Raw genomic sequence first — 23937 nt, 5'->3', positions numbered from 1 at the left:
TTAAACTTTTTACTTGTTATTAGGTCATGTTGGATCCCTTCACGGTCCAAACTTTTGAGTTTTGGCCACTTCATACATCTAGGGTAAAACAGTAAATGTACACTGTACTATTTGCTTCTTTAATACGGAGTACTTGCCATCTTTCGTTCAACTTAGGGTTTATTATGTTTATCATTTGTTTATTTTTGGAAATATTATTAAGTACTAAAATTCAATGTTTAATACGCCCGTGACCTAAATTTTACATAAGTTTAATCTATCAGCAACTTTTGTGTATAGTTAGTCATACCGTGTGGTCAGCTAACACACAAGTAACCCCTGACTGACCGAGTAACCCCTGCCCGACCTAGTAACCCCTGATCGACCTAGTTATTAGGGGTGCTTATGATACGAGTCAAGCTTAATCGAGTCGAGTTTTGACCGAGCTTTGACCGAGTCGATCTCGAGTAGCTTACTAATTGATTCGGTTTTAGTAGACCCCTTATTTAGTGTAACATTTGTTCCTTCTCTTTATTTTTGTATTATAAATAATATACTTGTGATGATATAAGTATATAAATGTTATATACATATTAATAATTATTGTAAAATAAAGTTTTTGAACCAAAATATTTTTATTTTCATTAAATATAATAATAAATAAAGGAATTCGTGTTTCTCACGAGTTTTCAAGTCGAGTATTGAGCTACTCGACTCGACTCATTAACATTTCGAGTCAACCTCAAGCTCGAGTCGAGTTTTGACCGAGTCGAGCTTGAGTGGCCCGTGAGTTGTCTCGTCTCATAAGCACCCTTAAACCTAGTAACCCTTGACCAAGTAACTCCTGACCGACCGAGTAACTCCCGACCAAGTAACCCCTTTTCTTCATCTTCTTTTTTCTTCAATGAATCTCCTTCTAAGCTACTCCAATGACGCCGAAGAAGACAGCGAAGAAGAAACCCTAACTCCAATCCCACCAAACCAACCCAGGATCCCAACAAAATGACAAAGAAGATGAAGAAGAAACGCTAACTAAAATACGAAAGTGAATTTCAATTCGCCGGCGATTTTTTGGTTTGTTTAATTTTCGAATGGCTAAATGATTTTGTTTGTAATCGAAATCAAATTCATCCAAATCCATACAAATTACTCTCATATAGTTTACAAAGTAAAACACATGTATAACAACTAGACATCTCTTTGCAGTCGTCGATAGCAACGATACCGGTGGGATCAGCTTGTTAGAAGAAGTAACAAAACTAATTGAAAGAAAGAGTTTAAAGGTAAAATCATTTAGCCATTTTATTTTTGGGTTGGTTTGGCCGGCGATTTATGCAAAAAAGAAGACGAAGACGACGACAGAGGTCAGCGATTTCTGGGTTGGTTTAGCTGGCAATTTCCGCGAGAAAGAAGACGAAGACGACAACGGAGGTCGGCGATTTCTGCGACAAAGAAGGCAAAGACGACGACGGAGGTGGTGGAGTTTAGGGTTGAAAGGAGGAAGGGTTGCTGAAGAGGATGAGGGAGTCTTGAGGATTAGGATTTGGAGGTTGTGGAAGTGATTATTGTGGGCAGCCACATATGAAAGTTTGTGATAATCTATATCAATACCTATATACTTCATCCTTACCTTCCTAAAAAAAATGAAAGTTGTCATTGTTGAAGTGTATAATTCATGAAATTGATGATATGTTACCATGTAGTTGGGCTCATTGAAGAACAGCATGTGTCCTTTTACCGTTTTCAGTTATTCACGTTAGAGGTGATCAAAAAATCGGGCCGAGTCGAGCCTTAAAATCATATCTCGTGTCCAAACCCGCAAAATAAAAAATAGCACCCTTGTCAGGCCAAATTAGGCTTTTCGGATTTTTTTGGGCTGGGCTCGGGTTCTTAACTAAAACTGCATTTTTAGGCTTGCCTAAACCCGCCTTATTTTCAGGCCGAGCTACCAAACCGGGCCAATGTTGATCACTTTTAATTCACATGCATATATCCTCAGACAAGAGTTTGATAAGGAGTTTAACAATCAATAACTCACCTTTAAACTATTTAAAGTTTGACATAAAAAACATCCCTCGAGACTCACTCCAAACTCACACTTAGACTCACGATAATCTTACCCTTACAAAATTGCTCAAGTATGGGAAAAATAAATTACATAAATTTTGTTAAGAATTAGTAAGGTCACTCAAGTTTAATTTAAAACTAATACGCTTTATTTTTAAGTTGAAATTAAATGAATAAAACACCCCCTACAATAAGTCATACAAGTGAAAGGCAAGTATTGACCTTAAAAAAATAAGTTCAATTCATTACAAAAAAAAAAATCATTAAAATTCAGTAACTTAGGGAGTTATGTAATAAAGAATCAGTAAAAATAATTTTAGTTTAATAAAATTAATTTTAGTTTAGCAAAAATAATTTCAGTTCAGCAAAAATAAGGTCAAGTGAACCGCGCCTAAGCTAAAAACAACTTGACCTATTGTAATCAACAAGACAAAAATAATAATAATAATAATTATTATTATTATTATTATTATTATTATTTCACCGATCCATGGTTTTTTAATTTTTTTTTTTTAAAAAAAAAGAAGAAAAAAAAAAAAGACCTGCTGAAGCAGCGACATATGCTAAAAGAGGTTGTCTGCCCGTGGTGTGGATTGGAAGATAAGAAGAGTGCTCATGCCATTTTCGATTGCATCCGAGTCCATGAGCTATGGGAGGAGAGTGGTTGTATTGTACTTTTGCAAGATGCAAGCGGGAGTTTTTGTGAGTTACTTAAAAGATGGAAAGGGAAGGATGCACACTTGGCTTATCTTGCATGGATAATCTGAATAACAAGGTATTTATTGGGGGCAAGCTAAGGTCACACCGAATGTTGTGCTGCTTGAGAGGATGCTAAGACTAGCTAATGAGTACGGGGCTTACAACAAGAAAATATATGGAGTTGCCTAGAGGAAAAGTAAGAGCAGCCCCTCTAGATGGCTGCCTCCCTCAGCTCATCTTGTGAATCTCAATGCAGATGCGTTTTTGGGGGAGGAAGGCTGGATTGGCTTGGGTGTAGTAGCGCGCAACTGCAGGGGCGAGGTCTTATTTTTAGCTGTGCGTAGAGTCCAAGCGAGGTGGCCAGTTGAGATTGTTGAGGCCAAGGCGATAGCTGATAGGGATGGTTGTGAAGCTAGCTAGGCGGTATGATTTCGAGGAGGTCATTCTAGAATCGGATTGCCAAATTCTCATCAATCGACTCTAGAAGGCAGCGGTCTTTCTCTAATCTTGATGGTGTGATCGAAGATATCTTGTTATTGAGTAGTGCTTTTAAAACCTTCTCTTGGTGCCGTGTTAAAAGAGACGGAAACAATGTTGCCCATCATCTCGCTAGAGTAGTACCATATGGGGTGGAACAAATTGAGTTAATCATTGTCCTAGTGAAATTTCTTCCTATATGTATTATCAGACGCTTCGTCCCTTGATTAATAAATCTGTTTGTTGCGTTTCCCTCAAATAAAAAAAATAAAAATACTAAAGGTTAATAAAAAGTGACACGTGTCAAAATCTGGTTAAAAAATTTTCCTCCATATATTTATGTAATTTTTTTTTTCAAAAGCATCTAAGGAAATTTTTAATTCACTATAATTTTCTCTTATTATTCCAAATCTAAAGAACTTCAATGTAATGCAATGTTTTTCTCCCAGATCAATAAGTCTCTTAACAACTACTTATAGAAAAATAAGCAGATATATCATTAAAAAGATATTTATATTGTATATCATACGACCATACGAGTAAAATTTACTATTTAGAAAGTTTTTAAAAATATGAAACTTTATCATTTTTTTTTACAGGAAGAAGAATATTATTATCATTAATAAATAGTCATAAAAAATCTACATTAATAATAATAGATTTGTAAATCACAAATTTAGAGAAAATAACATAACTTTTACCATCAATATCCTAACTATTTTGTAAATCTAGCATAGCTTACACTCCACCGCATCAAACTTGACGTGAGCAGTGATTTTCGATGTCTTCGCATCTTTTCAAATAGAGACCTTCGCAATCCGCACTGATGTTTTGATCGTAGAATTGATGACAAACCTTAAACCCATATGGATTCAAGTCACCTTTTCAATTATTATTAGACCCTACAAATAAAATTATCACGCATAGATGAGAATCAAAATCCCAAAAATTTGGATAAAACCCAAAAAATTGGAAGAGACTCTCACAAATGAAGAGAACAAAACGAATCAAAACAATACAAATAACAAATAACTGAATTAAAATATTAAATCAAAGAGAAAAGCTTGGAAATAGTCTAGAAAACTAAAACCCTAAAAGAGAGAGGAAAGAGGAGAGGGGAGAGAGAAGAGAAAAGAGAGGGGCGGCTATAACTTTATCATAGTTTTTTTTTAGACGGGAACTTTATCATAAGAGGAGAATAATTTCTACGGATGGTTGATTTTTTTTTTATAGGGAAGAAAATTGATTGTTGATTTTTGGAAATTTTATCAACAACTACCAATCTAAGCCTCTGTTTTGAAAACAACTACCTTTTAAATTTATTTTTAAAACAACTACCACAAACTTGTAAAAAGTTAGTGTAGCACTACCACTCTTAAATTTTCGGCAAGAATCTCCGCCGAGTGGGTCCCACTTTCTACCTTTCCCTCCAATTTGACCATACGAAATTACCTAATTACCCCTTTTTTATTCAAGACCCAACTACCTTCCCTTCTCTTCAATTCCAAGGATGAACCCTTCAATTTCTTGCTGAATTTTTCATTTTGCTCGACCAATCTTGGTTTTTGATCTTGCAGCAAACAAACCTCTTGCTTCATATTAGCAACTTCTGCCTTCATCAACTTCTTTTCCAACACAAGCTGGTTGGTAATGACCCTTTGCCATTCCACAATCTCTACATCAATCCACTCAAAAAACTTGCATCCACGCCTACCAATATAGGCATCGTAAAACTTACAGGCAACAAACCTTCTTCCAGGATTGGTACTGGTCCAAGAAGTCTCCACTTTGGGGGGGGATTCCACAATAGCACTTGCCAGGAAAAGGACGAGCTGATTCATAGGATGAATTGGACATGATTCAATTCGCAATAATCCTGCAAATACATGGATAACAACCAATTAATAAACCCTAATGTCGATAAATCCATTCAATTTACCCAAAAAGCAAAAAATTGTGAAACCCTAATTTCCCCAATTTCGAGTTATTAAGAACCCTAATTAGCATATAAAATTCTCAAATTACCTGATGTAATGTTCCAGAAATTGTTCCTCTTGCTCAATTGGTGAAAAAAGGAAGAAATTTGGAGGAAAAAAATTAGGAAATTTTGTTCAATTGGAAAACGAACATTAGCAGATATGTCGAGAGGAGAGAGAAGCAAAAATTGGAGGAAAGGTAGAAAGTGGGACCCACTCACCGGAGATTCTTGTCAAAAATTTAAGAGTGGTAGTGCTACTATAACTTTTTACAAGTTTGTGGTAGTTGTTTTAAAAAAAAAAATTAAAAGGTAGTTGTTTTTAAAATAAAGGCTTAAATTGATAGTTGTTGACAAAATTTCTTTGATTTTTTGGTAAGATTAATGAGGGTAGTTATGGGGTTGTGTATAAAGCAAGGGATAAGAAGAGTGGAGAGATAGTTGCCTTAAAGAAGATGAAGTTGGGGAGTGGAAGTGAGGGATTTCCTTTTTGTTATTTGAGGGAGATTAAAATTCTTATGTCATTGAACCATCCTTTGATTGTGAATGTTCAAAAAGTAGTGGTGGATGATAGTGTTGATGGGTTTGACAATGTTTATATGGTGATGGACTATGTGGAACATGATCTTAGGGCATTAATGAAGGCAAGGAGGCGGCCATTTATTCAGAGTGAAGTGAAGTGCTTGATGCTTCAACTTTTGGAGGGTGTTAAATATCTTCATGATAACTGGGTGTTTCATAGAGATTTGAAGACAGCAAATATTTTGTTTAATAATATGGGAGAGGTAAAAATTTGTGATTTTGGAATGTCGTGCCATTATGGTAGGGCATTGAAACCTTATACTTCTCTGGTGGTAACGCTTTGGTACAGGGCTCCCGAGCTTCTGTTGGGAGCCAAAGAATACTCAACAGCTGTGGATATGTGGGCAGTGGGTTGCATAATGGCTGAACTACTGACTGGCCAACCATTATTTGAGGGAAAAACTGAGTTTGAGCAGATTGCTAAGATATTCAATTTGTTGGGCACACCTAATGACAATATTTGGGAAGGCTACTCAAAGTTGCCTGGGGTTAAGGTCAACTTTGTTCACCAACCATATAATCTATTGCATAAAAAGTTTCCCCGTGCATCTTTTATTGGCTCTCCAACACTGTCTAACTCAGGGCTTGACTTGTTGAGCAGGATATTAACATATGACCCTGAGAAGAGGATAACAGCGAAAGAGGCCCTTAATCATTGCTGGTTCCAGGAAGTTCCTCTTCTTAATTCCAAGGAGTTCATGCCTACTTTCCCACCAGTATTGTAGGCTTCTACACAAGTAGTAATCAGATGATATCGGGCAGAGCTTCATCTAAGGGACTGCAGAAGTACTCTTATCTGATCTAATTTGCTGTTACATTTTGTGCAACCTGTTGATGTATGTGATTAATTTTTGAGTTTGCATATAATATTTTTCCTCCATATAGGGTTATATGACTTTTGTGAAGCAATTCAGGAAGTAAAGTTGAGTTGCATTGCTGAATTAATAACCAAAGGTGTGAAGTAACAATTCCTTATTTGATCATATTTTTGTCCTTCTTTTTTTCACTGGCTTGTGATTTGGAGAAACTTTTGTATCTATATCATTATTTCCATGTACATTATGGTGTGATCTTGTGACTGATTATGGAGTATCATGAAGATTGTCATTTTAAAGGGTGATTGTTTTCTTAAGTCATTTTGCTCATTTTTATTGTTAAGTGCACTTATTTTAGCAAGGAATTGCTGCTATACTGGAAACAATTTTCTTCATGCCTCAGTTAGTGGAGAAACATCTTTTTAAGTTTTCAGCTTTTATTGTGGAGTTGGGGTATATTGTTTCTCTTCTAATTTTTTGTGTATTGTGGTCATGTCTTACAATCATAACTGGCTGTCCTTGTATGTGTTTGATCATATCTCTGCTGCTGTATTGGAGCTTCACGAGACATTGAAAAACTATAGAACGAGTTAATACTCGGTACTTCATGTATGGTCATTGGTGGGAGTATTAGTTGTGCATTATGTTTCTGGTAACCTGAAACATATATTGGTCATCTCTTTCCTTTGCTTTTTAAGTACTTCATGTAGCTTTGGTGGTTGATAGATAAATAGAAGTTTTGAACCTATTATATTTTGCATTTGTGACAAGATTATACTTTTTCTGGGGTACAGATGTCCAAGCAAGGGTGTGCCATTTTACATAGTGTATTGCAGTTGGCTTCAAATTCAATCTTACAGGTGGTCAAGGTTGAACTTTTATCTGATTTATTAGTTGTGAAATTTGATTTGTAGATGCAAGATGTTAGTATTGATGCTCGATATTACAAAAGAGCATAATTTAGATTGTTGTAACATGACATATGTATCTGTTACTAGTCCATAATCATCTGAGCTGAGAAAATGTCTTAAGGATGTGATCTTAACCACGCTTTAGACGCGGTGTCCGATGTGTTAACTTCGGTATGATAATTTCTTCTTTTGGCTGGTAACTTCTGTTGTGTCAGATGTTTAGGGATCTAAAGTCACTGGCAGTTCTGAACGTGCAAGTAAGACTGAAGGAACTGTGTTAGAGTGAGCCTGAAAGACTGAAGGAACTTTTAGTGTGAGCCTGAAAGACTGAAGAAGTGTGAGTTTTAAAAACATACAAAATAGTTTCTCCATTTAGAATTGTAATACTCAGTATTCACATTGCCTCAACCTTTAAAAATTCAAGGATTTTACTATTTCTAAAATTCATGATTATTATTTCCGGATGGTGGTATTATTTGTTTCCAGTTGCTAAATATGTTCACATGTCCTTGGTATCAAAATTACTTTACTAAGTTATAATCAAGTGTTATAAGGTTTAATCTATACATTTGAGGGTTTAATTCAAATAATAATAATACATACGGAGTATATAGTTTGAATCAAATCACTATGGGTTACACACAATCAAATCACTACATGTTTTCGACTTCTTTGATGAATCATAAAATGTAGGACAAATCTAAACCAACCAAATGTTAAGATTGATTTTCCTTTGTCACTTTGTATGCTTTTACTCATTTCAATGAGAAACATATGAATGAAATTTAATTTGTTGGTGGAGTCTTATTTCTTTGAATGCACTTTAAAATTCAATTTGTTTGATTTTTTTTCTTTTAAACAGGAAAGGAATAAACTTATATTACATCTAGGTGAGTGAAAGCACCTAGGTTTCTAGGATAATAGTAGCTCTCTATACCTCATACATTCTCCAATATGTGTGTGCTACATGTGGATGGAAATTGATTAACATAGACATAAGTTTGTAAAAAAAAAAATATGCGGTCTTTAAAAATATGTTTAATCCTTATTAAAGTTGTCTTTACTTGATAAGCTTTATAAAAATATAATTTGCCCTTGTGTTTTATACTTCTATTCTTGAAATATTCTCCTTCTTCACTAGGTTTCACGATAAACTAATTAGTGTCATGTTGTATACAACGACACAAAATTTCCTTGTTTACCAATGCATGTCGGTTGATTATCACAAAAGTATCCACAACAAATCTAAACTTCATTGCCACCACCTAAAAACTCATGTACTAGTACAATAGTCACTACCACCAATAATCCATACAAAAATTTTAAAGAGATGGGAAAAAAATATAAATCGAGTTAAGTGACATATAAATGAATAAAAAAATATACCAACCACGAATTAGTTGGTAAAGAGTTATTTTGTAACAAAACATTGATTAGTTAGGGGAAGAAATGACGTTCGAGTCAACTCAAGTTGGATTGATTTGAGTGATAGTCAAGTTACGCCTAGATAGGATGACCGAAAGAACAGATCAAGTTGTATAGTGGGTTGCAAGAAACAAGTGATGACAAGATTTTCTAAAACTAAAAGTGTTGATAGGATTGTTAGGTTTTGTATTTGATCGTGTGAGAGATGATCGAACATAACTTAGCTTAAAATCATGGTGGGTTGCAGCAACACTATTGGGCTCAAAATTCGGAGTGGCGCGATTTTTGGAAAAAAAAAAGGCATTGGACATTAATTTTAAATGTTTAATTCAAGGTTCGCTTCTATTCACTTTTGGACGAAAAAGTCCCCTTTCAGTAGGGTTTGATCTTGAAATTTCCAAAAGCAAGTTTAAGGCAGTTCCTTAGTTATGGCAAATTTGTCTTAACTTTAGGCAAATGTTGAGTTACAACCTACCCATCTCGAAAGTGAAGTTATATAATATAAGGCCATTATAAACCCATCACCAATTTTCAAATTATTTTTAACAATTTTTGTAAATTATAATAGATTTTTTTTTGAAAAAAAATAAAAAAACAAAAAAAAAAAAAAAAAAAAAGTGGATGGGATGAACTTTACAAAACTCTACAAAGCTCTAGACAAAACCAACTAGGGTTAGAATTCTCAAAATCACAATATTTTTCCTTTGTCCACTTCCTAAAATTAAACAATAATAATCACAATATTAGTAGGATTAAAATGTGTGATTTGTGGATATAAATATGACCAAACATGTTGCCCTTCTAATGTACCGCCGCAACATTACTGCCGACTCAATCTCTCTCCTCTTTTTTCTCTCTCTTCTCTCTTTCCTGCACCTCTCTCTCTCTTCACCTTTTCCTCGATTCCCAGGTATTCGTCTTCCTCTGTCTCTCAATCATACAGTAATTTCTTCATTTTTTATTGTTATTTTTCTTCTGATGTAATGAGTTTGATTTTAGATCTGTTGATATGTTTGATTTTCGTCGATTTCGTGCTGTATTATTGGTTTTGTTGTTCGATTTTCGATTAAAATTGATTCCGATGCGAGATTCTTTGACCTGAATTGTTCACGCATTGATTTTTGATGTTTTTGTTGGATTAATTGATGATTTTTTTTGATATATGTGTTCGTCGTGTTTGGATTTGTTGATAGGAGTATGAATTAGGGTTGACCTATTTGTTATTTTTACGGAGGATTATTTTTTTTTTGTTGTTGTGTTAATTAATTTATAACGTCAGATTTTTTGAGCATTAATGAAATTGATGTTAAGTTATTTTGGTGTTTTGAGCATCTATTGATTAATTTTAAGATCTGTAATGAAATTAGGTTGCGGCTGAATGTTTATTTGTCTTTTTTAAGATTCTTTTTGGCCAAGTTGATGTTTTTCCATAATTGGTGGTTGTCAATAGTTTTCTTAGCTTTACTTTTTACCCTAATGTGTTCGATAACATTATAAAAATGGAAACAAATTATTTTACTGCTATTTTGAATGTTCCTTGGTGAATGATTCATTGGTTTCGTGTATACGAGTTGCCGAACCTACTGCGTTTGATGAGGGTTTATGAACAACCTTAATTGATAGTTATATGAACCTTTATTGTTTAAGGTTGTTATTTTTCTACGGCCAATACTGATTCTGCTGTCAATATGCTTTCTTTGTGGATGGTTTATTCTTGTAAGAAGCCTTAACTCTTACCGTATCGTATTTGAGCTGTAAGGTTTCATGTCTACCTGTCTACATGTTGTTTTTTCTATTTCAGTTTGATGGATGGGGGTGATATTGGTTGCTGAATGATTGAGTTCTTTTTTGTTTATGACTTATTTATTTTAGTGTTCTTGTTTGTAGGATTGGCAATAGCCGTGCTGTAGCCGCAGTTCGTAAAAGTGGAGTTTGAAGCTTTTTTTATGTCTGAACGAGCCTCTCTCTTTTTGTCATCAATCGGCTTGCTTGGAGAATATTGCCCTACGTCTAGAAAAAAGGATAGTCATACCTCCGGAAAATTGAGTTGTATGCATATTGGGAATATTGAGGGTTATTCTCTTAATTGTTGGGGTTGCACTTATATGCAGCCTTCTTTCCTTCAGATATCAGCGCTTCCTCTCATTGCCTCCTAACAAACTCTAATCACTTCATAAGGCAAGATGGCACTTCAGAACATTGGTGCTGGAAACCGTGATGATGCCTTCTACAGGTATAAGATGCCTAGGATGGTCACAAAGATTGAAGGTCGTGGTAATGGCATTAAAACCAACATTGTCAACATGGTTGACATAGCGAAAGCCTTGGCTCGGCCTGCTGCCTACACAACAAAGTACTTTGGTTGTGAGCTCGGAGCTCAATCCAAATTTGACGAAAAGACAGGGGTTTCCCTTGTTAATGGAGCTCATGACACAGCAAAACTTGCTGGACTTCTCGAGAATTTTATCAAGAAATATGTTCAGTGCTATGGGTGTGGCAACCCTGAGACTGAGATTCTGATAACCAAGACTCAGATGTTGCAGCTTAAATGTGCTGCTTGTGGATTTGTGTCTGATGTGGATATGAGAGACAAGCTCACGACCTTTATTCTTAAAAACCCACCTGAAGTGAAGAAATCAAAGGACAAGAAGGCCTTGAGGAGGGCTGAGAAGGAACGCCTCAAGAATGGTGAAGCTGCCGATAAGGCAGCGAAGCAGAAGAAGTCCTCAAAAGAAGGTGCATCTAAGTCAACCAAGAAGAAGACCCAGGGTTCTGATGAAGACCATTCTCCTACTGGGAGCCAGGCTGGTGATAATGAACCTTTGGTAGATGTTGATGATGAGGATGATGACGATGGCGACAATGTTCAATGGCTGACTGACACATCTATGGAGGCAGCTCAGAAGAGGATAACAGAGCAGCTTAGTGCTGTGACAGCTGACATGGTGATGCTCTCAACTGAAGAGAAATCTCCTCCTCGGAAGAAGTCCCCACCTCGCAAACCAGAGCCTGAGGTCAAAGCACAAAATGGCAGTCTCTCTGCTGACCCACAAGAGACTCTTATTAAGGATTTGAAGGAATACCTGAAGCAAGGTCCAACTGCAAATCAGTTGAAAACCCACTTAACCTCGTGCTCAGGCACCCCTCAAGAGGTAGTGGATGCTGTATTTGAGGCTCTCTTTGACGGTTTGCAGAAGGGATTTGCAAAGGAGGTCAATAAGAAAAAGAACTACATCGGTGCTGCTCTAGCTTATGCTGAAAGTTCACAGCCAATCCTGTTGCATGCCATCGAGTCTTTCTGTGGAAAAGCTAGTCCCGATGCTGTCAAGGAGGTAGCAGTGGCTCTGAAGTTTCTTTATGATGCTGACTTGCTGGAGGAAGAAGCCATTGTCGAGTGGTACGAGAAGGGATCAACTGGCAACAACAAGAGCTCATCTATTTGGAAGTTTGTCAAGCCTTTTGTGGAGTGGCTCCAGAGTGCTGAGTCCGAGTCGGAAGAAGAGTGATATCTAATATCCAGTTTCATTCAATGTCATACTAATTACTAAGTACTCGTATAATCGTATTAGGATGTAAGGTTTATTTCAGTTAATTTCTATATTCTGGAATAAGTGATTGGCTGGAAGCGAGTCAGCAACCAGCTGGATCGTGGTGGTTGTCTCTGTGTGTTGTTTTTGTTTTTCGTGTGTCAAAACTATGTCAATTGTAATGTCGTTATGGTATTATTGTTATGAACAATCTGTTGCATTATCTTTTTAATTACATAATGTCAATTTGGTATTATTGTTATGAACAATCTGTCACATAATCATTCTAATTATGTTTTTTGAAGTTGAATTTACCTATGGTGTTGGCGATATTCTTTGCTTGAGGCCGAATTATTTTGGCCAGTTTAGTTCTCCATTAGGTTTTTTGGTACAATAATATGTTTAGCCGTGTTATGTAGAATTTTCTTGTCAAATCTCCTTTTCGTGAGGGAAACCTCTTGTGATATTCCAACTGTGTCGTTAAAGTCCTAATGAAGATGTCATCCCTTAAGACTTGTTAAATTCAAATGTTTTGAATTGAAGGGTCTTATTCAAAAGGGGTAACAAGACATGATTAGTTAACTTTGTAGCTTTTGATTTACGCGGCCAACAGGACTGCTGCTTGTTTGGCTATAAGAGGGATTGTGATTCAAATTCTTGAATTTGAAAAGCAAAAAGAGCATGGATTATTGGGGGAGTTTTATCCCGTCAGCCCTTCTACAACATTCCGTTTCTATATTACACTACTCGTAATTAATACTCCCTCTGCTTTTCTCAAGTGTTATGATGTTTTAATTTTATAATATGATTTTTTTTTTTCTTTAATTTTTATTTTTTTCATTTTGTCCAATTTAATATAATGAGATTTTTTTTTTGGAGGAAACCATGAGTATTTATCTGAAAAATCAACATATTTGTAAATATACGTTGTAAAGATGTTGATTTTTCTGATGTGTACGTTGTAATTCAAAAAACTATTTCACAATGCGTAAAGCTTGAAAGAATTAATCGAACACAGGTTGCACCCAATTAATTTTGTTTACCAACTCCAAAACATCGCACAACCAATAAAATTTTGGTTGAACTCTTTTGTAATTAGACATTGGCAATAGAAATTGATCAATTATGTAAAGAGTGCAATTTTCTATATATTAATTGAGCAGGTTCATACTACAATGAGACATTCATCCTTAACTTTTCTTTTTACACAAAGTTCAGAATATCATTTCCAAGCATTCTAGCTAATATGATTCATAATCCTAGTGTCCTACTACACGAAACAATGTTAAAAAAACGATATTAGTGCTCTAAATGGATAACAATCACCATTAAGCATAGTAGACATTTGATGTTTTACAACAAAATAATACAGCACAACCAAAGAGCAAGTATAAATAACCTTTGTTTTAGGTTTGTAAGCTGATATCTCAGCCTTGGGCTGAGGTTTTATTAAAAAGAATCTGATATTTAACACATAATATGACTATATGAGCCAAAAATATCTGATAGTACAAGGCATTGTTAAACTTGCTACTATAAAACCACAATTCACCAACTTATTTTGGCTACAAAGTACCTCTTTTAAGTATCACCCTTTTTCGATTCATCAGTTTGTAGGAGGATTCGCAAATTATGTAACACTGGAACAAGGTTAGCTGTGACCTGTGAGAGAAAAAAGAACCAACCATTTATTTCATATCAAGAGTTGATAGTCTAGTACTATGAGATGTAACATGAACTGAAGAAGACCCATCAGCCTAAAAAATGTTCATCTCAAAAACACTATTAAAACTGAGGTTCATACAGAAAGGCTAGACCTAAAAACTAGTGCAATCTTTACATAAAGTTACAGTTGAAAAAAATTGCTCTGTGACAGCATTTTATGTACACAATCCTGAATCAATTTGGGAAAATATGCCGAAGAACAAGGGTCAACAGAACCGCTTGCTGAGGGCCCTGACCACTTGCCCAAACTCTAAAATCAGGTCGGAAATAGTTAGCATCACTCCACCGCTTTAAGGATATCAAGGAGAATGGTCCCTGGACTCTTCCCAGAGGATCCAAGTAATGCCACAATGACTGCTCCGCATGAGGTTTTGGAATGTCAGTCCCAACACCAGGATTTTCTTGAAGTCTTGGAATTTGGGTACCAACACCAGGATTTTCTTGTGGTCTTGGTATTCGAGCACCAACACCAGAATTTTCTTGTGGTCTTGGAATTCGGGCACCAACACCAGGATTTTCTCGTGGTCTTGGAATTTGGGTCCCAACACTAGGATTTTCTTGCTCTTCATCACTATCACTCAAATCAATTACCACTGGTTGAATCGTTTTCAATTCTTTTGAGCTCGGGAGCTGTACATGGCCATTGCTTTCTTGCTTTGTCCCATTGTTAGGGATGCCTAGGTGATTTAAGTTTAAGAACTCTGTGTAACCATTGCCTTTGACATTAACTGCTTCTACTTTAGGAGCTTCTCTTTCCTTCGGTTCTAAGGATTGCGCAGATAAGTTATTTACTGATGCCAAAGAGCCAGTTCCAAGCTGGCTTCTTTCTTCAAGGCTATAAGTATGTGCATCACCATTGCTTCTTGTGCTGATTTCAGCTGCCACAGCTGCTGCTGCAAAAAGTGATGGAACTTCGTTAACAGCGGTAAAGAAATAACCGGCAAACATGCTACCTGCACTGATGATTGCTTCAAGAGTAATTAAGTAAAATACTGCTCATGAACCAGGATTGACAAGGAAAGATTTCATCACTACATAACATGTCATACAGGATTCAAAAAATAAAGCAGGGACCTGGTAGATTTAGCAAATGCTTCAACATTAGAATTTACAAGCATATCCCATAGATGGAAAACAAAAAATAATAGAAAGCAAAGTGTTAATTACATACACTTGGACCTATTTCAGAACAATACAAGTACTCAGTTAATGAGAGTATGAGACAAGAGATACATGATAAGAGTTGATTGGTATACTGGATAATTTCATCAAGAACATGTCTTGATATAGTTAAGTGTAATTGACAAATATATTTTGAAATATTCAAAAATCAAAACAAATGAAAAAAAAATAAATTGGCAATTCGTATATTGAAAGAAACTTGGCCCTCCCAATAAAGGAGATTGGCTATAATAAAGGGTCAATCTTCCTTGCATTGCTAGCCAATGATGGCTGCACTGAATATTATAAATTATCTTGGTCATCATGGTGTGCGTGAAGTTCAGCCATTGACCTTGAGAGAGAGAGAAAGACTATAATGAAGAGAAGTAAATAACACAAGCTAACCTAGTCAATTTTTTAACTTTTAGCAATCAAATTGAACATCTCAGAAACTAGAAATAATATAATTTGAAGCTCAATGGGAAATGCTGTCATAAATCAGTTTAGTTGTTACTAAAAAGGGAGGAGGAAATAGCGAGATAAATGTAGCACTGTAGTACTCTGTATCTATTAAAAATTATAAAAACGATATGGAAGAGGGAACCTGTTCCGGTGTAGAGTTAACACTAAGTATTTGAACAGTTGAAATGGCAAGCTTCAAAACCAAGGAATCACCAAGTAATTGCCCCACCTTGACATATATCTACAGACTAACTTCAACACCTAATCCAGGGACTAAACTATAGCATAGAGTCAATTAATTTATCACGCTCCCTCATAAAAGCATGCCCAATTCCATTATTTTACTCTAATACTAGTGCTTATAATATGATGCAAGACATCACCATATAAATTACCAAGTAGTGAACATATTAATCACCTTAATAATTATTTTCCTCGATCATACACCAAAAATATACAGAGTACTTTGTATTAGACATGCTGATTAAATTGAAAATTTTACCCAAGACAAGAATTGAGTGTCTGCTAAATTAAGAACAGAACACCCTCTAGGCTCTATCCCACCTAGAGTAGGACACATCTCAAATTACAGTACCAGGATGCTACTTTATGTGTTACTTTGTGACTATTCCAATTTTCTCCTGTCAGTCTTTAGTCTTATAATCTTGAGTACATTGAATCAACTTCAAAACTGTAAGGGCAGTCTGACAGAATTTGATGTAAGAAATATATATAACAATAATTTAATTACAATAATCAATGGCCACTAGGTACCAATATATACCATGTATAGTAAGACATGACCAAAACCCTTAAACAACACTTGCCAGGTGCAAATAATGTACAGTAACAAACCCCAACAGTAAGAACTTTTTTTTAAGATATACATGTAAGAAGGTTTTAAAACTTCAATTTCTACACTCAAGATGATATCAAGCTATCAATTTTTCACCACTACCCAAAAAACGTTAATAAGAGATTCTACTAACAATTTAATTTCAGATATCCTTATATTAACAGCCCCAAAAACCAAATTACGAATTCTTGGGGCTAGCTATAAGCAGGGTAGAAAATTTAAAACCCATGTAACCAAAATTCAAAATTATATTGACTATTAATTACTAAAGCTTCTAAAGTTTCAGAATGATCATTGCAGAAGCCATACCAAGTTAATGAGTTATTAATGATCCCAAATGCACTGCAAGTGCAGGTAAGTGGTGCTCCAAATGAGAGAACCTGAGACATACCCTATTCTGAACAGACACAAAAGTTAAAGTAAAAGTGCATACCTTGACCATTCTGATTAATTAAGACTTCTGACTTCGTCACATCTTTTTTAGTTGATGAGAAATTAAAAGGTTCCCAGTCCCAGTCAGCAGCTTTAGGCGAATCATCAGGAGCAGGTTCAGAAACTAATTCTGTTTTAACTTCTTCTGCCATCACCTTTGGAATCTCACTGAGCAGGCGTGATTGTTCATCAGGTGACTGAAGTAGCTTCCTTCTGTCCAAGTACTCTCTCACTGTAAAACTAGTAAAGGATAAGCAGGAGCATCATAATTATTCAAGTGTGAGCACATAAGACAACAGAGGAGCACAGATTTGTTCCGCCATGTACCGAATTTAATCCTGCTTGTGGAAAACCAATAGAAATGGTATCCCAAGACAAAGATTCAAAACCAATACATCAGGACTAGCATCCATGTTACTTTTACATTATAACCAGTAGTGAAAGTTAGCAAAACAGTAGTAAAGGATATCTGTGACGCCATCCCTTCTCATTTGCACGATCTATAAGATTCTTGAGAAGTACAAGTTCTCTTGCAAGCCACTGTGATCAAGAAAAGACTCAAATATATCATGTTAAATATTTTATTGCCAAATATATACATATCACAATAAGATTAACCAACCACATTGTCCCTACTGTCTAAATCTTAAAAAAAAAAATGAAAAAATGAAAAGAAAAAAAAGAAGCAGAAGCTTTATGCATTCCTAACAGGTTCACACTCGACATGATAAGAAAAAGGCACCTCACAAATACTACAGAACCTTCTGAGACAATGATTCAAAAACTTCAAGTTCTTACTCTCCATTTGACTACTATAGTATTCGTTCAGCATGTGAAGTATCAAACTCATATGACAAGTCACTACATACTCAACTAAGGATATGGATGCTGAAACTATGATTTTAGGGAGCAATTTAAAGTTATAAACAATATGTAGAATAGCTAGAGAGGGATTTACAGTGCGTGACTTATCACATATGAAGAAATCAGCAAACAATAAATACTCTAAATTAAGCTTTGCAATATCATGGCAGATCCAAATTTTTCCATAGCTCAAATTATAATGAGTTAGTAAAAAACTCAGATCAAGGTGTGTGTGCTTCAATCAAGTTAACAGCATAATAACTAGGAAAAGCACTTCAAGAGAGTAGATAGCAGCAACCGAGTAATGACTATATTACATGAAGGAGCAAAAATTAATATAACTACATTTACCAAATTCACTTATCTCTTTACGTCAAAAGAATGGCATCACTTTTAAGTTGCAAGAATGTCATAAATCAGACTAGTAAGAATACACGTATCTAGAAAATAATGTCCCTATCTCCTACTTGGAAAATGTCATAAATCTAACAAGTGAGACTGTGAGAATACACTTAAATTTCTCTCATGCCCTAAACTCATTTCCAATCCATTCAAATTATAATTATATTTCAAAAAAAGAGAAAAAAAAAGAGGGCATTTTGGTGAATCTTCTTAAACTCCAAAGACAAATTGTTTGAAGCAACGGAACATAAAGGATCCTCAAATATGAACCTTGGCAAGAAAGATTATTGGAAAACTGGGTTCTCTTCAAGGCATAAAGCCTTACACATTCTTCTAGAATATCCTGCTGAAACTATGCATTTTGGGCTCTCACAAAATAATTTACAGGAACATATATCATGAAATTTGTAGCCATCTTGATGGGAGTACACATTTTGAGAAATATCTAATATAAGAGAGATTGGATGGGAGGAATCATTATCCAGGAAAGTTATTTTCCCATTTTTCCTTAAATTGGTTTCTAATGGAATAGAAAAAAAAAAATCCCAAAGGTGAAGAAAAACTCTGCCAAGTGTAGAAAACATTTACCTTTGTTGAGGAAGGGAAGCCTCACTTCACTCTCTACTCCTTACCTCCCTTTTTATCTCCACCCATCTCTCTCCCTTCCATTTCCATTTTTCTCTAACTTTTCTTGTAAGGAACCAAACAATGAAGAGCTAATTTTACAATTGTATATTCCTTTGAAAAAACGGTTTCCATAAAAACCTTTCCTATTAAAAATGTTTTCTGTCAAACCAAACAGAGTCTGCATCATTTAGTTTAACTAGACCTCTCAAATGTGTCAGCAAGTTATGAAACTATCAAGCAGCTGTTTCATCAAACGATTGACTTAAATACATGCAAGCTTTGAATGGTATAATATCAGATTAGGACTAACAGGTTAAAACAAATTAAAAAATAAAAAGTAAAAAGAAAGAAATAAAAAAAAATAAAAAATAAAAATAAAAAAGGAACATTGAGAGCAGATAAGGGGGATAAAAGAGAGAAGGGGGTGGGGGTAGGGCAGAGTTGGAAGTCCAGTAACTTAGTTATACCTTGTATCCACTCTTCAGGTCAACTTGGGCATTTGGGAAAAAGGCAAGATTCTGAATATTCAGTACATACCCAAATTGGATTCATACTTTCATACCATTCAGTCTACGTAACATGGTGTTTGACATTAGGTCTCATTATCATATCCCACACCAGTTTCTTTACAAATATATTACTGTATAATTAGTAATTATCGTTCATATTAGTCGTGAATAACTAACAAATAATTATTGTTCTGGTGTTTTTTAGAAAACAGGAAGGTCACCAATCATTCATATTAGTCTTGAATATCTGCAGTTTAACATGTTAAAATAAAATTTTATCAAAAGGTTAAAGCTGAAAGTTTTAACAAGTACGAGCTAAAAAAAACTCCAGTAAACTTTAACCAGCGACAGGTAGTCTGTGCCTTTGATGCATTTCTCTCTCTTCCGTTTTTGGGATATGTGACCATATGTCTCTCATAATCAAGGAAAGTTTTCAAATTCAAAAGCACCACCAGATAAGTGATAGACTCCTTGCATAATTATGCCCCATCTTGGGATGAGATCAAAAGAAGTTAAGGAGATATGAAAAATTAAAAATGGCATCAGACAAGTAAAATAACTAAGATTGAGAAGACATAAAGTAGCTTGTGAATAGATGCACAATTGCTTCTTGAAAAAAAAATTGCAAACGGACCAACAGAGAGCTAGACAGCTTGCAAACAAAATTTAAAATTACAAGAGTACAAGCCTACATAGTCAACATAGACAATATATCACAGCTAACAGTCAAGCAGCAAAGTTATAGATAATAATATCAAATGCAATGAGAGAAAAGTATACATACATGTTTAGTTATGTCCTCGTGCAGAACAACTACTTTTTGTTCAAGTTCACCCTGTTCATGTTCAAAAAATCGTGAAAGTAAAGATGAATGAAAATCCTACTACAGCAAAGCCATGAAAAATAGGAAACTTATAAGAAGACAATGGGAAATGAAATACAATCAAGAACAAACAAAATCTCAACAACTTACAATGGTAGGCTGCTTCAGTAAACCATCTTTAACTCTACTACGCAATTCCTCAATTTCTTCCTACAGTACAGAAAGTATCAGCTGAGTAGACAATAAAGGGTTTTTGTATCAGCTTTGTTCCAGGTAGCGAACATTTAAAGCTACCTGTATAAGAATTAATCTAAGACATGAGATAATTACACAAAAGGAAACATGCAAACAGTAAGAAGATAGGTTGAGACAATTTTCCAACATTACACTCAATACTTTAGAGAATTCTTTTGCAGTGACGATTATTGATACTTAGAGTTGCTCGTCACCTGATACTCACCTACCATGTGCAGAATCAATTAAAATGAATTAATCCTTAACACCAGACTAGTGATTTGCACCGGACAGGACAAGTAAAAGTGGAAAAGTATTTCAAGTGCATAAACTTACAATACAGTGTAAATTATCAACTTGCAAAAAATATATATATAATTGGTTAAAGTCCTAATCAGTTTATATACTGAAGACCAAATTTACCTCTGGAAAAATGTCATCTGAAAGTTCAGATATGCTAATGACATCTGTCATGCCTAAAATTTGCAGAAGCATAGAGGGCTTTGTTTCACCAGCTGGAGTACCTTCCTTGACACCTGTAAGTTAATAAGTGAATCTTTCTAATATAAGTAGGAAAATTCAGGCAGGAGTTAAATTAATCAGCAAAACAGAGGTGTGAATTGAATGAATCTTAATTCTAAATGCATGTACAAAGACTGATACCTGTGACAAGTTGAAGCTGATGAGAGTTTTTTTGGAAAATGTCATGTGGGTCAGATTTTACCCGAACAAAACTCCCAACTACTTTAGTTTCAAATGTTTCTGGGTTGTTGAGCAGCTCTTGAACCAAACTCCTTCTCAGATACAAGAGCTTGATATTATCAGAATTGATAGCTGCTAAGCAGCTTTTCGAGACTTCTGGAGCCTTTTTCTTAGACCGAGTTGTCTTATCTGAGCTCAAAATTTTCAGCTTTTTAGGGACAGAATAACCATTTTCATCAATTTCATCAGAGCTGCCAAGATTATCGTCATCTGAATCTTCTTGATTCTCGGCGAAGTGTGATTCCAATAAATCATGTATCTTATTTCGGAAGATGGTCTTCTTTTCAAAGAGAGAAAACAGCTTTTCATCACACAAAACTCTCCTTTTATTGTCTGGGTGAACAAGCTTGTTATCATTAATATAAAGATTAATTATATTGGTGACATCATATTGGGAAAGCGTTTTGGTGCAATCCTTGCCCATTGATTCAAGAAATGCAATCAACTCACTTGAACCCCAACCCACGTATTCCTTCTTCCTTTTCACCTTCTTTCTTGGTCTTGGAGTAGAAGCTTGCCCCTTACTTTCTTCAACCCAGAAAAATGGTGATGGTTCATAGTAGGCGTCCATTTCTCCCTAGCGTCTTTACAATTTAACAAAGTGGTCCGTCAGAAAGCTTACTTATACGAAAAAACAGTAATTTGAAAACAATTACAGGGAATTTAACTTTTCATACAGCTAACCAAACACCCCAAAAGTTCTCCCATTAATATTCCAACCACATATAACCCCAGATGAATTTTACAGTTATTTCAATGTGCCAAGAATTGAATACAAACAGTAGAAAAGATTTAAAAAAAAAATTAGTATAAGTAAATCAAAATTTAACAATTACATAACACCAATATCACAGGTTAAAAAAACAGCCAAGTGTGAGAGTGCGCGGAGAAGAAAAGGCCAAACACTCCGGCCTAGCGGGAATGAGCAACGAAGAAATGAAAATTAAAATTAAGATTTTCCGACCCGACCATTCAAAGAATTAGATAGACTGAACTCATTGAAGCTCCTTGCATGGGTTCGGTCAGGCCCGACCCTGAGCCAACGGAGAAAAGGTCCAATTCATAGTTCCACCGCAACATTAAAAGGCTTCTGCAACACATTATCAACCAAATTTGATTCGAAAAATCACATAATTTCAGGGAAAAATGCTCCAATTTCACAGTTCCAACCTAACATTAAATGCAAATTTGATTCAAGTATCAAATTAGACTCAAAAAATCACATGATATTCTTCTCTACCAACAAAATGATCTTTCATAACCTTGATAATTATAACCAAAAGTTCAATAATCGACTTTAGAATAACCACTATACTGAGAATAATGTCAACGGTAAACCCTAGATTGTGAAATTGATATTCGATGATTACAAAGAGAAACAACAAATTACCTCCGAAAATGCTTCAATGGAGAAATGCCAGAAGTCGCTTCAATGGAGAACGTGGAGTGCGCGCTTCAATGGTAGACTGAGAGAGTGAGAGAGAAAAAGAGAGAGAGGGAGGAGGTTTTCTGATTATTCTTATAATTATGTTTATGTATTTCTCCGTTCCTAAATAAATGCAATACTTGTCCTATTCATCGGTTTTCTGACTCAATGAATCATTCCTCGGCATACATAATGCATGTATCTAATTGTTTTTTATTAATGAATTGATTTGTTCCGGAAAAAAAAATTAATTAATTTGGTCAAGTTTGGCATATTTGTTAATGTGTTGATTTGATTACTGATACAGTATAAAATTATATGTTAATTAAAGTTACTCTGTATAAATAGAATTGATTTAATAAAAAAACTATTTTAATACCTATCTAATAATATTTTACATGTCTATCAAAGAAACAAAAAATATTTTACATAATCATAATAACATTTATTTTAATGCATTAGTAAAAAATTTAGTCTAACTTGTATTTTTTTTTTTTTTTTTGACAGAACTTGTTGATATATGAACAACTGAAAATCAAAGTGTGTCATTAATTATAGAACGAAGGGAGTACAAGCTCGTAACTTTGAATTTGTTGTAATTTGTACGAGTATATTACCAGTACACGCGTTCATTCGTTAGGAGTTTGATTAATTTAATAAAATGAGTGAATAAATATTAAAATACACATTAGCTATTTAATAAATTGGATCTTGGTAACAAGCGCCCCAGGGCGTTAGATAAGGGATTAACATATTACTTACAATAGTATTAAATTCGGAATGCATGACGAACTCACGATTCCATCGGTGTAATTTAATGTTAATTTCACTATGATATTTCCAAAATAGTTCTTTTATCTAACGCCCTGGGGGCGCTCGTTATCTTTTGCCTAATAATTATTATTATTTTCTTTAATAAATCTTTTTGGGAATATTAATTTAGGAAATTATTGATATGCTATTACTCTTCTTATTTAAAAAATAAATAAATACTCCATCTGTTTTTAAATATTTGTTCCATTTCTCCATGCGCGGAATTTTAGGAGAAATTGAAGAAAGTAATAAAATATAGAGGTAGTGGCGTAGGTAGAAGAATAAAAATTTATAAAAAAGCAAAAGTAGTTGAGAGAATTAGAGGAGAGAAAATATGAAATTAATAAAGTATGATTTATGTTGGGTTCACTAGTTGAAAAAAAT

At 34.8% G+C, this 23937-nt stretch overlaps 3 protein-coding genes across 6 annotated transcripts; 2 read left to right on the top strand and 1 right to left on the bottom strand.

The window, feature by feature from the left end:
• Positions 1-5565: 5565 nt before the first annotated feature.
• Positions 5566-6504, top strand: LOC110735862 (cyclin-dependent kinase G-2-like; the record flags this gene model as incomplete). Its single annotated transcript, XM_021916041.1, has 1 exon — positions 5566-6504. A coding segment is annotated over one exon (939 nt), but the record flags the coding sequence as incomplete, so codon positions are not given.
• Positions 6505-9687: 3183 nt separating this feature from the next.
• On the top strand, positions 9688-12719 carry LOC110736675 (eukaryotic translation initiation factor 5-like). Of its 2 annotated transcripts, none has more exons than XM_021916966.1 (2): positions 9688-9840; positions 10818-12719. In XM_021916966.1, the coding sequence occupies exon 2, from the start codon at positions 11114-11116 to the stop codon at positions 12434-12436; it is 1323 nt and encodes a 440-aa protein (XP_021772658.1). In that variant the 5' UTR covers positions 9688-9840; positions 10818-11113; the 3' UTR covers positions 12437-12719. The 2 variants fall into 2 exon arrangements, with proteins under 2 accessions (XP_021772658.1, XP_021772659.1); XM_021916967.1 differs by having other exon boundaries at positions 9710-9840; positions 10803-12719.
• A 1401-nt stretch (positions 12720-14120) lies between these two features.
• On the bottom strand, positions 14121-22919 carry LOC110736673 (uncharacterized protein At5g08430-like). Of its 3 annotated transcripts, XM_021916964.1 has the most exons (9): positions 22705-22917; positions 22284-22404; positions 21216-21898; positions 20976-21088; positions 20469-20528; positions 20280-20330; positions 17563-17633; positions 17095-17327; positions 14121-15075 (listed from the first exon to the last, which is right to left on the bottom strand). In XM_021916964.1, exons 3-9 carry the CDS (start codon positions 21883-21885, stop codon positions 14357-14359), a joined length of 1917 nt encoding a protein of 638 aa, XP_021772656.1. In that variant the 5' UTR covers positions 21886-21898; positions 22284-22404; positions 22705-22917; the 3' UTR covers positions 14121-14356. The 3 variants fall into 3 exon arrangements, with proteins under 3 accessions (XP_021772656.1, XP_021772657.1, XP_021772655.1); XM_021916965.1 differs by lacking the exon at positions 22284-22404 and having other exon boundaries at positions 14121-15072; positions 22705-22919; XM_021916963.1 differs by lacking the exon at positions 22284-22404 and having other exon boundaries at positions 22705-22916.
• Positions 22920-23937: the final 1018 nt, after the last annotated feature.

The sequence above is a fragment of the Chenopodium quinoa genome, unplaced genomic scaffold, assembly GCF_001683475.1.
Source record: "Chenopodium quinoa cultivar QQ74 unplaced genomic scaffold, ASM168347v1, whole genome shotgun sequence".
Classification (NCBI taxonomy): Eukaryota; Viridiplantae; Streptophyta; class Magnoliopsida; order Caryophyllales; family Amaranthaceae; genus Chenopodium; species Chenopodium quinoa.
The sequence above is the reverse complement of the archived record's forward strand: the minus strand, read 5'-3'. Positions and strand labels throughout refer to the sequence as shown.

Bases quoted from the DNA above. Each gene is read 5' to 3' on its own strand.
- LOC110736675 (XM_021916966.1), top strand. From the start codon at position 11,114: ATGGCACTTCAGAACATTGGTGCTGGAAACCGTGATGATGCCTTCTAC.
- LOC110736673 (XM_021916964.1), bottom strand. From the start codon at position 21,885: ATGGACGCCTACTATGAACCATCACCATTTTTCTGGGTTGAAGAAAGT. The intron at 21,089-21,215 runs GTATCAGTCTTT...ATTAACTTACAG, and splicing joins TCAGCTTCAACTTGTCACAG to GTGTCAAGGAAGGTACTCCA. The intron at 20,331-20,468 runs GTAAGTTGTTGA...GAACATGAACAG, and splicing joins TACTGAAGCAGCCTACCATT to GGTGAACTTGAACAAAAAGT.